The 13,418-nt window shown below is 34.8% G+C and overlaps 1 protein-coding gene across 1 annotated transcript in view; it reads left to right on the forward strand.

Moving 5' to 3' along the window:
- TMEM38B (transmembrane protein 38B) overlaps positions 1–13,418 on the forward strand; it is a 50,573-nt gene that overhangs the window by 25,504 nt on the left and 11,651 nt on the right. Inside the window, exons 3-5 of the mRNA NM_001190164.1 lie at positions 4,021–4,205; positions 5,028–5,115; positions 10,059–10,176. Of these exons, the coding sequence (NP_001177093.1) occupies positions 4,021–4,205; positions 5,028–5,115; positions 10,059–10,176 (391 nt within the window). The remainder of the gene's footprint in view (positions 1–4,020; positions 4,206–5,027; positions 5,116–10,058; positions 10,177–13,418) is intronic.

The following is a 13,418-nucleotide window of genomic DNA, read 5'->3' on the forward strand; positions in this document are numbered from 1 at the left end:
CTATATTTATTCTTCTAGGGGATTTTTATTTGTTCTAATTGTTTTGTTGGGCATTGCAAAATAACAATAGTAGCCACTGATGTAGTTCTTAACTACGTCCCAGACACTTTTCTAAATGCTTTACATTTATAATCTCATTTAACTTCACAAGAACTAGTGGGGTAGGTACTCTTTATTTTCATTTAATAGATGAGGGATCTGAAGCATGAAGGGTTAATAACTTGCCCAAGGTATCACAGGTATCTAGTAGCCAGAGCCAGGATGCAAACTTAGTCTAATCTAGTCCTTTAGTCTGCACTTAGGCAGTGTGTATCATTTTGAGCTTGGAAAATACTGACAATTTTCTGTTCTCACAGACCCTTAAAAATAAAAAATAATACTTGGATAAAGACATGGTTTATTTTACTCTTTCCTTTTTTAAGGTTTTAATGTTGAGAACAGATTTGTAATATTTGCTTCATTTGATTTTAATTTGGGAGATAAAGTGGTGTTTGTAAAATACTTTAAACTGTAGCAAGCTAAAACCAAGGGAGTATGATTAATGCACTTACTGGGAAGGTCATCTTTGCTTGGTACAATAGCTCATAGTGCTCACATCTGGAGATGGCACCATCTACTGGCGCAAAGGGAAACAATAACTTGGAATGTGGTATGATTTAGTATTGTTTAGAAGACAGTGTACCCTTTCATAGGAGTTTTCTTTTTGAGGATGCTTTCTGGGGGAAATAAATATTTTGTAATTTTTCTGTGTATTAATTTTTATGTCCCAAATTGTTTTCTTTTAATTTCCAAGTAACAGTTATATATTGCACATTTGTGTAACTGAGATAGCATTTTTTTGAGAAACATACAAGAAAAGTATAGTTTTATAGGTCTGTTATTCTGTAAATGATCTTTTTCAAAGCATAGACATAGAATTTTGTTTGAATTATTAATTTGCTTGAATAATAAGAGCCAAGGGTAAGCTGTCATCTTAAACTAATAGGAATTGTATTCAATTTATTGTTCTGTTTTGGGCATAGTTAAGTAATACTGTCTTATGTAGTCAGAAGAGAATTAATAGTAGGCTGAAAACAGTTCTCAGTGACTCACCATGGAAGCTTAACTCTTGGTATTAACCTAAACTCCAATTTCATCTTTCCTACTTAAACTGGTTTAACTTTCACTTGCCTAGCATCCTGTTTATATCCTGTTAGACTAGCTTCTGTTATTTGGTATTGTTCTTTGTCATTTTTTTCTCTCCATTAACCTAAGTGACTTAAAAAGTATGAAAGTTAAATTGCCTTCTCTTTTTATTTCATGTCTGTTATGTTCTATTCCTTCTTTTCTGATACATTTTCTTGAAGCACTTTATAAGTTAAAAGTTCCTTAGATGTTACAGTTTTAGTTAAAGGTGAAGTTATGGTCTTTACACAGGAAGGACATGATGATTCCTTAATGAGTGTTGGTTGAGTGATTCATTAAAGGACTTTTAAAAACTCATTTGTGAATCAGAGCAGGAATAGCTGTTTAGGGAGCAACTGGTCTGATTTGTTGACTTGTAAGTCTACTAAACACAAACAATTGTTCTTTTGCCCTGTGGCTATTTAATATTTGAAGTAAGAACTGTTTTCTCTGTAAAATATTAGCACATTATAGGTATACTTTAGAAATATCTGACTAAGTGCAGTAAAGACTTACTAGTTAAAACTAGCAATAACCACAAATTTTCAACCATATTCCATAATGTCACATAGTTGAGTATAAAAAGCCCAAGATTATACTTATAATCATGTGGGCTTTTTTTTTTTTTTTTTTTTTTTTTTTGCCTTTTCTAGGGCCGCTTCTTTGGCTTATGGAGGTTCCCAGGCTAGGGGTCTAATTGGAGCTGTAGCCGCCGGCCTGTGCCACAGCCACAGCGACGCAGGATCTGAGCCACGTCTGCAACCTACACCACAGCTCACAGCAATGCCGAATCTTTAACCCACTGAGCAAGGCCAGGGATCGAACCCACAACCTCATGGTTCCTAGTCATATTCGTTAAGCACTGCGCCACGACAGGAACTCCATAATCATATAGGCTCTTAAATCATGTTGAAGATAAGCTTGGTATAGAAAATGAAAACAGTAATTTTTATTATTTTTGTTTTGTTGTTTATTTGTTTGAGTATTTTGAGCATATATTACTGCTAAATTGAAACCAGATCTCCCTTTCTTAATCTAATCTACAGTGGGTACCAAAATATTTTTATTTTATTTAAAAATACATTTAAAATTACATAAGTGTAACTCTTTTTTCCCCCAATACCTAACCTACTTCCCAGGAATTTGTTCCATATTTAAAGAGAAAAGTATATAGAAGCTTTCAAAATATTATATGAATATGCAAAATTTTTATATTATGCCAGTCATTTTTGAAAAGATTTTTACTACTCTTAGATAATTTATTCCTTTCTCTCATCTCTTTAATTATCACCTGATTCTTTGATTTGATATATTTTGTATTTTTCCTCCAGATTAACTGCTAATAAATTGAACTCATGACTACTTTTAGGTGAGAGGGTAACAAGATGAATGATCCCTGCCATCTATGGACTATTACAATTTATTATGAGTATAACAGCCTTTGTGTATTATAAAGAACAATGTATAAAGAGCTATGTTGAAGTATAGGAACAGCTGAACAAAGCTGTCAGAATTTAGTCTGAGCTGAGAGTATTAAATAAAACAAAACTCCCAAAGTCAGTGTATATGTTAGTGTTTTAGTGGAATCTTGAAGAAGAGAGGGTGCTTTAGACTGAACAAACTATTGTATCTCGTATTGGGTTTCTGAAGCAGTGTTTTGGCAAAGAGTTTTCATATCCATGAATCCTTTTGAGAATTCTGACTTTATGAACCATGAATTACAATAAAATTAACAAGTTCTCTTAAAAGAGGTAGAATACTTCTTTCATATAATCCATTCCTTATTGCTCCAAGATAAATGTTCTGCTTTAAGTATAAAATTGTCTGCCAGAGAGTATTTTAGACATAAAGGGGAAGAAGTGGTGTGCTTTCCAATTAAAACTACTGTTAAATTGTTGAACAGATGCTTAGAACAAATGAAACTTCAAAAATAATTCACCTGAGGAGGAGTGAATTATTCTTAAACTATTATCACAATTTAATTGGTTAAAACTTAAGTTTACTTGTCTAAATTAAAGAACAAGCTTCATATTCTTTCAGCCATTTGGAAATATGTTTTTTCCTTAACACAAATCTAAGAGAGCTGTGACCTTCCCTTGTATAGGTTGCAGTTTATGCACAAAGGGGCACAGTTGAAGATGTTAAGTGAGGCTGAAATGCAGCCCCTTTCTCAGCTACCAAGGACCCTTTTCTTTTCTTTTTTTAGTCTTTTGTCTTTTTATGGCTGCACAAAGGCATATGGAGGTTCCCAGGCTAGAGGGGTTGAATCAGCTGTAGCTGCCAGCCTACACCAAAGCCACAGCAATGTGGGATACAAGCCGAGTCTGCGACCTACACCACAGCTCATAGCAACGCCAGATCCTTAACCAACTGAGAGGGGCCGAGGATTGAACCTGTGTCCTCATGGATACTAGTTGGGTTTATTAACCACTGAGCCACAATGGGAACTCCCAAGGGCCCTTTTCTAATTCCTTTTCCAAAGAGGAAAACATTCTAGCTAGAGAAGTCCCAAAGCAGAAATGATTTATTTGCTTAATTTTGTTAGTGGATTCAGCACTTAGTTTCTAGAGTAGTGTATGCACAAATTAAAAACTCAGTGAATATTTTTTGCATACATAGAGTATTCAGAAGTACAAAATTTGCATTCCCTTTGATTAAGACTTTTGGGCAGTTTCATTATACTTGCTTCACATGATTTTAAAAAATTGCTTTTACCCAATCTTGCAGTTATATTCCGTGTTTATATGGATAATTCCATTTGTTGTGTTTTATCAAATTGTTATTGCTAATACGCTGGATTTTTATTTCTGTTCTTCTTGTTCCACTCATAATAAAATATTTAAATTTTAATTTCAGGTATATTACATTTTTTTGCCCTTATGACCTAGTTTCCCAGGGCTACTCATTCCTACCTGTTCAACTTTTGGCTGCGGGAATGAAGGAAGTGACCAGAACTTGGAAAATAGTAGGTGGAGTCACTCATGCTAATAGCTATTACAAAAATGGCTGGATAGTCATGATAGCTATTGGATGGGCCCGAGGTAATATTAACGATATCTGTTCATAAATATTGTTGTTGGTGTACTACGACTACTGAACAGTTCTCTAGTTACATTAATGGGGACCACCACATACTTTAATAGCAGAGTCTCTTTTGGAAGATGGAAGCCTTATTTCTGATGGCCAGAAAAGTTAATTCAAAACTGGCACTTTTCACTAGTACTAGTCATCAGCCATTATTTTGAGCCTGACTGTCTTAAAATATAGAATTTTTATTAGTTTGATTAACAGCCATAATCAGAGGGATTCATAATTAATTAAGGTGTAGCCACCACCATAAATTTACATAAGAGATTATGTGGTGCATGCGATTTTTAAAAATTGCTCTTTTTTTTCTTTTTTCATCCTAAATAACCAGAAATAGTAAATGTGATTGATTATGAGCTCATGCTCACTCTACATAACCTACCTTTATTGTTCTTTTGTGTTTTGGAATTGAATCAATTTCTTTATCTATTGTTATAGTGTAGTGCACCTAAAACTAAAATCAGAGAAGGAAATGATAAAGCAGAGGATTTTATTTTCTCAGGTCAGAAATGAACCTTTAGCCACATCTTTGTGCCTGAGGCCTCAGTTTTGCCTATAGTTGTTGTACGCTAGACAGTTGCCATGCTGGTGAAAGAAAGAATTGCAGTTGTCTCAATACCACAAATGTTAGAAGGCAACTTTTTTCTTCCTCCCAAGAATTTATTTTGGAGATTCTTTTGGAATTTTAAGTTAGAAGATAGAATTATGGCTTCATTTCATATATTTTCTAAAGAAAGTTTGGTTAAGTGATGTTGTTTTATATTGCTCTTTTTTAGGTGCAGGTGGTAGCATTATCACGAATTTTGAGCTGTTGGTAAAAGGAGGTTGGAAACCAGAAGCTGATGAATGGCTGAAGATGTCCTAGTGAGTTGGTATAAACTATACTGAGACCTGGCCTTTTATCCCTAGATGTTACCAAATTTATTTTTAAAAACATTTTGGAGATTCTAAATGTAGATTAGATAGATAGATAATGGGAAGAAAACCAGGAAACATAATTTTTTCATAAAGTCTGCTCTGTTAAATGTAGCTTTTAAAGTAAACATTGATTCCTTTCTCTCTGGGTTCCTCCTCTTAGAGAATAAAACCAAACAAAAACTCTTGAGGGGTTGTAGAGTTGTGGGAAGAGTGTGTATTTATGGAGAGAGAACTACATAGGAATAGATAACTCTGGAATCAATTGCAGACTTGTGGCATTTTCATTAATGGCTACAACATCGCCAGATTTCAAATTATTCATACTTCTTGTAGTAAAATATCAAACTTATGGGAAAATCAGTACATTATCAGAAAGCCCTGTTTGTTGCATTAAAAATGAGAGTCGAGGAAGTCCCATCGTGGCTCAGTGGTTAATGAAGATGACTAGCATCCATGAGGACACGGGTTCAATCCCTGGCCTTGCTCAGTGGGTTAAGGAACTGGCGTTGCCGTGAGCTGTGGTGTAGGTCGCAGACTCTGCTCAAAATCCCGAGTCGCTGAGGCTGTGGTGTAGGCCAGCAGCTATAGCTCCGATTTAACCCCTAGCCTGGGAACCTCCATATGCCTTGATGCAGCTCTAAGAAGACCCAAAAAAAAAAAAAAAAAAAAAATCGAGTTTAATTACGTATAAAAAATAAGAAAAAGAATTTTGAAATAACACACTATCTTGTGCTATGCAAAGTACCTTTTGCACCCATTTAAGAATCTAATTGTTGGAAGTTCTTTAACAACACTGACCTAGTCTTAGACAAGCCACAAATGTACCTGAAAGTGAAATAGAGAAATACAGGTACCGTTCCCACAGTTCAGTAAGGAAAAGACTTAGGGAGTAGTGGCCATAGTAAGCAAGGTGAGAAAGACTTCATGTGAAAATAACTCATTAGAATGGATTAAAATGAAGGTTGAGAAGCAGTATGAATGATGAAGTATGTATTTGCATGAACCACTAAATCTCAGGATGTTTAACTTGGCATGTACCCCTTAAAGCCTGAATGAGGTAGTTTGGAAATAGAACAAAGGAGGCTTTGATTATAAGCCATTAGTGATATTCAGGGGATATTTTTCTCATTTTGAATACATGCCTTGAAATGTCTTCCATAAAACATTTTTTGGGGCTATAATACTGAACTCAAATTGTGATTCTCCTGTGTTCAAAACCTTACTGTGACTTCCTCAAATGGCCTATGAGACCCTCAAAGATTATCTGTCTCCCTCACATCCAATTTGTTTTGACTTGAGCGCTTACTGTTCTCTCCTTTGTTCATTGTACTCTTTCCTTGAACAAGCCAGGTATTGTCTGGTTTAAAACTAACTTTTCTCTGTGCCTAAAATCTTTTTCCTCAGGTGCCCGACTACCTTATCTACTTTGCTCAAAGTATTTTCTCACAAGATACGTTGTCAATGAGGATTATCTACCCTGCTTAAAATTGCAATACTTCTATTTTTCTCCCGCCCCCTGCATTCATCCTGTTTTATAATTTACTTATTCATTATGTTTATTCTTCTCTGCCCTTGGCTTCCCCTCATGATTCAAAGAATATAAGATGCCAAGTACAGGGATTTTTTTTCTTTTTTGATTGCTGTTATATCTCAAACACCTACTACATAGTAGACAGTCAATAGATACTATGTGAATGAATGAATGATTAACAATTTATCAGGTGAGATAGATCACTGGGGTCCATTATGATATTTTGTGTATGTGTATACATATATGTATACATACATACAGATTTTCATATATTATTACCAAATACTTTTGCATAGTAGAGAAAGCCTGTATGGTCTTAGATAATATATACATATATTATCATAAACAGATTGTGGATAGAACTAAGAGGTGCCAGTGAGGTCTCAGAAGGAAATGAGGAATATGGTATTGGAAACTGGAAGAAAGGTGATTTAGTTATATAGTGGCAGAGAACTTAGCTGAATTGTGTGCTACAGTTGTGTGAAAAGCATAATCTGTAAGCAATGAACTTGGATATTTAGTTGAGATTTGGAAATAAAGTTTTGAAGGTCTAAACTGGTTTGTTCTTGCTTCTTATAATAAAGTTTGAGAGGAAAGAGTTGAATGGAGAGAATAACTGCTAAAACAGAGAAAGATGATTTGAGCAATTCTCAGTCTATCCAGATTGCAAAAGATGGTAAAATTTAGAAAGTCATTCTTAGGAAAAGCCTCCTATGGAGGGAAGGTTTAAGAGTGTGGCTGGACAGCTTTTGCTAGTGTTAAAGGACATTAGGTTTGTGATTCATGGATCCATTCAGCTATCAGAGTAGAAGCCAAGAGTAGAGATGAGAATATCCAGGAAAGATTGGAGGACCATCTTGACTTTTGGCATAGGTCCCCTGTATCGTGCACAGGAAACTCAAAAGAGTTTTGAAGATGTTAAATCAGCAGAAATACTGCCAGACTGAACTGAAATGGATAGAAACAAGATGAAATAAAAGAAATCATACTCCCAAAATTCTCTAGGTAGGAACAGGCTGATCAAACTGTTCAGCTGCAGACATATGCTACCATTCAAGGTAAAGGAAGAATGACTTAAAGGTGGGAACCATGTTCCTAGAAGCCAAGGGCCAGGTGCATAGGCTAGAGTTACAGGTGTAAAAGCCAGAGTCATGAGTGCAGAGGTTGGAGCTGCAAACTCAGAAGATGAAGTTTTAAGCTACAGAGGATCATTCCTGGGCCTTGAAACTAGTGCAGTTTGCCCTGCCGGAATTTGAAATTGCATAGGACTGTGACCGCTTTCTTCCATTTTCTCCCATTTGGAATGAGAGTGCCAATAGCTTTTATCCTATGCTTATTCCACCATTGTATTTTGGAAGCAGATAGCTAATTTACTAGTTTCATAGAAAACTAATAGAATAAGTATAAGAATTTTCTGAATGCATTCTGCACCTTCTAACCAATCTCATTGACTTTTTTTCCTAAATCCCAGCTCTTCTCCAGTCCCCTGCTCCAGTTTGTTATCTATAAAATCCTTGCTCCTCAGATTCTTTGCTTCTGAATTTAGGCTCTAAGAGAAGAGAACACAATCTATAATGGAATGTGTGTATGCTAAGATGCCCATGATTCAATATGATGCAGAAACCAAACTGTTAGAACCTAAGAGTTGCAAAATGTCATTAAGACAAACCTAATTCCATTTATTTTTTTATCTCATCCTTTTAAAAGTTAGTTTGATGTACATTTTATGATATACATGTATATAATTTATAAATTAAATTTATAAATTACAAATTAACGAATGGATATATATTAAGGAGTGTCTTAAAACACTTTTACAATAGAGATGTAGAGTCAAAAAAGTTTGTGGACCACTGTTCTAAAACAGGAATGCTTCCGAATTATTGGTAAGTGAGATCCAAACCCAGTTACCCAGACCTCTCTTTTGAACTGTATCCTATAGCTTGTACTAGATAAATAGCTTATTTTTTATAAATTGGCTTATAGGAGCTTTTAAATTTGTTGTATTTTGCACTGTGGCATTCTAAGAGTTTATCATATTTTCCTAGTTGTAAGCATAAGGAGCTAGAAAATGATCTTTGAGATATACTTGAAATATGTGACATGAAAGTACTGCTTCTTATTTGTAGATTAACATCTTATTGTAGACTTTAATTTTTAGGATATTGGCTAATGCTAATACTTTGTGTTTGGAGTTAGCTAAGTAGTGGAGTTAGCTAAGTAGTGTGCTGGAGCTGGCTCATACTGTTTTATGAAGGCCATTCCATACAGCAGCCTGAAATTGGCTGTGGGAGTACAGTAGGCTCTCTATATCCACAGGTTCTGCATGTGTGGATTAACTAACTGTGAATCAAAAATATTAGAAAAAAAATTGCAGAAATTTCCAAAAAGCAAAGCTTGAATTTTCAATGAGCTGATAAGTGTTAACATAGTACTTATATTTACAACTATATACATAATATTACATTGTATTATTATAAATAATATAGAGATGATTTGAAGTATATGGGAAAATGTACATAGGTTATATGCAAAAATGTCATTTTATGTAAAGGAGTTAAGCATCATTGGATTTTGACACCTGTGGGGGATCCTGGAAAAAATTCCCTGTGGTGGATACCAAGGAGCAACGGTGTTTACACTGTGGAAATGAGGAAGTGTGACACATCAGGGCTTTCTTTTCCATCCCCCATCCCGCCCAAGGATCTTGGTTAGCACTATCAAGTTTTTCAGGACTAATCTACTTGTCCCAAATCATGCTGTGAAACATGGGACTCTCAAATCCTTGTGAAAAAGTGCTATATAATATGGTCAAATATGTTTCAGGAGTATTGCATATAGATATATACTTGGAGTTCCCGTTGTGGCGCAGTGGTTAACGAATCTGACGAGGAACCATGAGGTTGTGGGTTTGATCCCCAGCCTTGCTCAGTGGGTTAAGGATCCGGCGTTGCCGTGAGCTGTGGTGTAGGTTGCAGACGCGGCTTGGATCCCACGTTGCTGTGGCTCTGGTGTAGGCCAGCAGCTACAGCTCCGATTCGACCCCTAGCCTGGGAACCTCCATATGCCGTGAGAGCGGCTCAAGAAATGGCAAAAAGACCAAAAAAAAAAAAAAATACTCTTATCAGAGAGTCGTAATATGTATGAACATTCTAAAATCTTGATACTTTATGTTGTGAAGAAAGGTATTTAAATTTATGTAACTCTGCATTTCCAAAACTTTACAGAACTCATTTTTGTGTTATATCTATTAGTAACTCATTAAATTAATGTCTTGAGAGTACTCTTTGAGAAATATAGATACAAATCATGTTTATTACTTATCAACTTCAAATGTGTTTTTTTTTTTTTTTCCCAGCCCTGCCAAGGTAACCCTGTTGGGGTCTGTTATCTTCACATTCCAGCAAACCAAGCATCTGGCAATATCAAGGCATAATCTTATGTTTCTCTATACCATGTTTCTTGTGGCCACAAAGGTAAGAGTTTAAGGTAGCATAAATCAGTATTATACATTCTATGTAACCAGGATTCTGCGTAAGAGGCAAGTAACAGAAACATTTATGTTTTAATAATAGCCTAAAAATATCAATTTGGGGGAGCTTATTCAGCACATCCATGACTTATTGAAACATGATTTCTCATTTGATTTATGCTGAGGCTATCAGGAAAAATTTGCAGACAACCTCATAGTACCTTGGAAGCTAGAGAGTAGTGGAATTTGCCAAGGCCGATCAGAGACTGTAAAGATACAGTGTTGTGTCATATGTAAAATACAGTTCTTGGAGTGTATGTTCTCTAAAGTTCCTTTAAGCTTTAAAATTTTGAAATTTTATATTAGGATGTATTTGTGGTCATTCTCTTTAAATACTACTGCCTGGTTGGATGCCTTTATTCTTTCTTGAAGATGGGAAATGGTATGGTATAAAATCATCAGTTCAAAAGACAGACAGTCTTAAATTCAAATCCTGGCTTTGTTCTCTAATCCCCAAATAGGCAAGTAACTTAATGTCTCTGAATTCTGATTTCCTCATCTTCATTATACCAATTGTTGATAGAATTGGAGATAATGCATGCCATTCTATGACTGTGTCTGACCCATCTTATAAATTTTATTTGCAGCTGAATTATAAGGCTAATTCTGATAATTCTTCTTACAATTATTAGATACTGTTTACTATTCACAAGTAGACAATTGGTTTTAAAATAATATTATTATTTAAGCCTAAAGAAATTTTTATCGATAGCTCTATCTCAGATATTTTTGGCTAAGATTTTACATATTGGATGGTTAAAAGGAAAACAATGTATATTATATAAACATATATCTTAGAACCAAATCATTGTAGGGATCATTTATTTTTATCCCAGTAGTCTCTGCAATGGAGGTAATCTGTAGCTGTTTTACCTTACATGTTGTACTTCAAATATCTGAGGCAAGATCTCTTCAAATTTTGATCTGTATTTTTTTATAATAGCTTTACTGAGATATGTTTTACATACCATATATTTAAAGGGTACAATTCAGTGGCTTTTAGTATATTCACAGTCATACAGTTATTACCACAGTCATTACCCCAAAATAAACCTCATACTCATTGGCAGTCACTTCACGTTTTCCCTCAATCCCCTCAGCTATAGGCAACCACTAATCTATTTTCTGTCTATAAATTTGCTTATTCTAACACTTCATATAAGTGGAATCACACATGGCCTGTGACTGGTTCCTTTCACTTAGCATGATATTTTTGAGGTTCATCAGTGTCTTAGTATTTATCAGTATGTTATTCCTTTTTATTGCCAAATAATATTCCATTGTATGGACATACCACATTTTATTTTGATGGACATTTGGGTTGTTTTACTTTTTGACTAATATGAATAATATGCTCTGAATATTCATGTACAGGTTTTTGTGTGGATATGTATTATATTTCTCTTGGGTATGTCATACAGGAATGGAATTATTAGATCTTATAGTAATTTTATATTTAACCTTTTAAGGAGCTAACAGACTATTTTCCAAAGTAGCTTTGTCATTTTTACATTTCCACTAGCAATGTGTATGAGAGTTCTAATTTCACATGTCTTTACCAATGCTTATATTTTTTAATAGAGCCATTCTAGTGGGTGTGAAGAGGCAATCAATTGTGATTTTGATTTATTTTTCCTTGATGACTAACAATGCTGAGCATCCTTTCATGTATTTGTTGGCCATTTGTATATGTTCCTTGGAAAAAGGTCTGTTCAAATCATTTGCCCATTTTTAATCATGTCGTTTGTCTTTTTAATGTTGAGTTATAAGTTTTCTTTATATATCCTGGATACTGGACCCTTATTAGATTTCTGATTTGCAAATGTTTTCTTCTATTCTGTGGGTTTTCTTTTCACTGTTGTAATAGTATCCTGGGAAACAAAATTTAAAAATTTTTAAGTCCAGTTTACCTGTTTTCTCTTTTGTTGTGTATACTTTTGGTGTCATATGTAAGAAACCATTGCCAAATCTAAGGTAAAAAAGATTTACCTCTGTGGTTTCTTCTAAGAGATCTATAGTTTAACTCTTGTATTTATCTGTATGATCTGTTACATGGAGTTAATTTTTGTGTATGGTATGATGAAGAGTGTAACCTTATTCTATACATCTGGATAACTACTTGTTCAAGCACCACTTATTAAAAAATCTTTTCTTTCCCTCATTGAATTGTCTTGGCACCCTTGTAGAAAATTAGTTGACTGTGAATGTAAGAGTTTATTTCTGGACTCTCACTTTTATTCCATTCATCATGCCTATCCTCATGCTAGTACCATGCTGTTCTAATTATTTTAGCTTTGTATTAAGTTTTGAAATTGGGAAGTGTGAGTCTTCCAGGTGTGTTGTTCTTTCTCAGGATTATTTTGACCTTTCTAGGTCTCTTGAATTTCCATATGAATTTTAGAATAAATTTGACAGTTTTTGCAAAGAAGACCAGCTTATATTTTCATAGGTCTTTTTGCTTTGAGGTAGTTAGGTGTTTTCTTCATGGATTTGTATATCCAGTTCCTTCCCCAGGTTTGGGGAATTCTCAGCTATTGTTTCTTTAAGCTCTTTGCTCCTTTCTCCCTCTCTCTGTCTGCTCAGTTACCAATTACCCTAACGTTGCCCTTCCTGAAGAGTCAGGTAGCTTTCATATCATTTCCCCATTTTTTAAATATCTTGAGTTTCTTTTCCTTCTGCTTGTATCATTTCTAGATTTCTATCCTCGAGCTCACTAATTCTCTCTTCCATGTGGTCTGTTCTATTTCCAGTGCTTTCTAATGTCTTCTTCATCTCAGTTGTTGTGATCTTCAGCAGCCCAGTTTTTTTTTTTTGGTTGTTTTTTAGAGTTTTAATGTCTTCAGTTAAATATTCCTTCTGTTCATTAAATTTATTCCTGAGCTTATTGAACAGCCTTCCTGAGTTTTCTTACAGCTCGTTGAGTTTCTTCCTGACAGCTATTTTGAATTCTCTACCAGTTAGATTGCAATATTCCATGACTTTAAGTTTGGTTTCTGGAGAATTGCCATTTTCTTTTTGTGGTACAGGGTTGCTGTGGTTCTTTATGGTGCTTGATGAGTTGTCTATCTGCCTGGGCATGTGAAGCCCAGAACACCTTTCTACTTGATTCTAATGATTCGGCAATTTAGAAATTAGAGACCTTACTTTTGTTTTCCAGTAGGTGGTGCTATAGCACAAGTTTTTTGG

Source organism: Sus scrofa, chromosome 1 (genome assembly GCF_000003025.6).
Source record: "Sus scrofa isolate TJ Tabasco breed Duroc chromosome 1, Sscrofa11.1, whole genome shotgun sequence".
NCBI lineage: Eukaryota > Metazoa > Chordata > Mammalia > Artiodactyla > Suidae > Sus > Sus scrofa.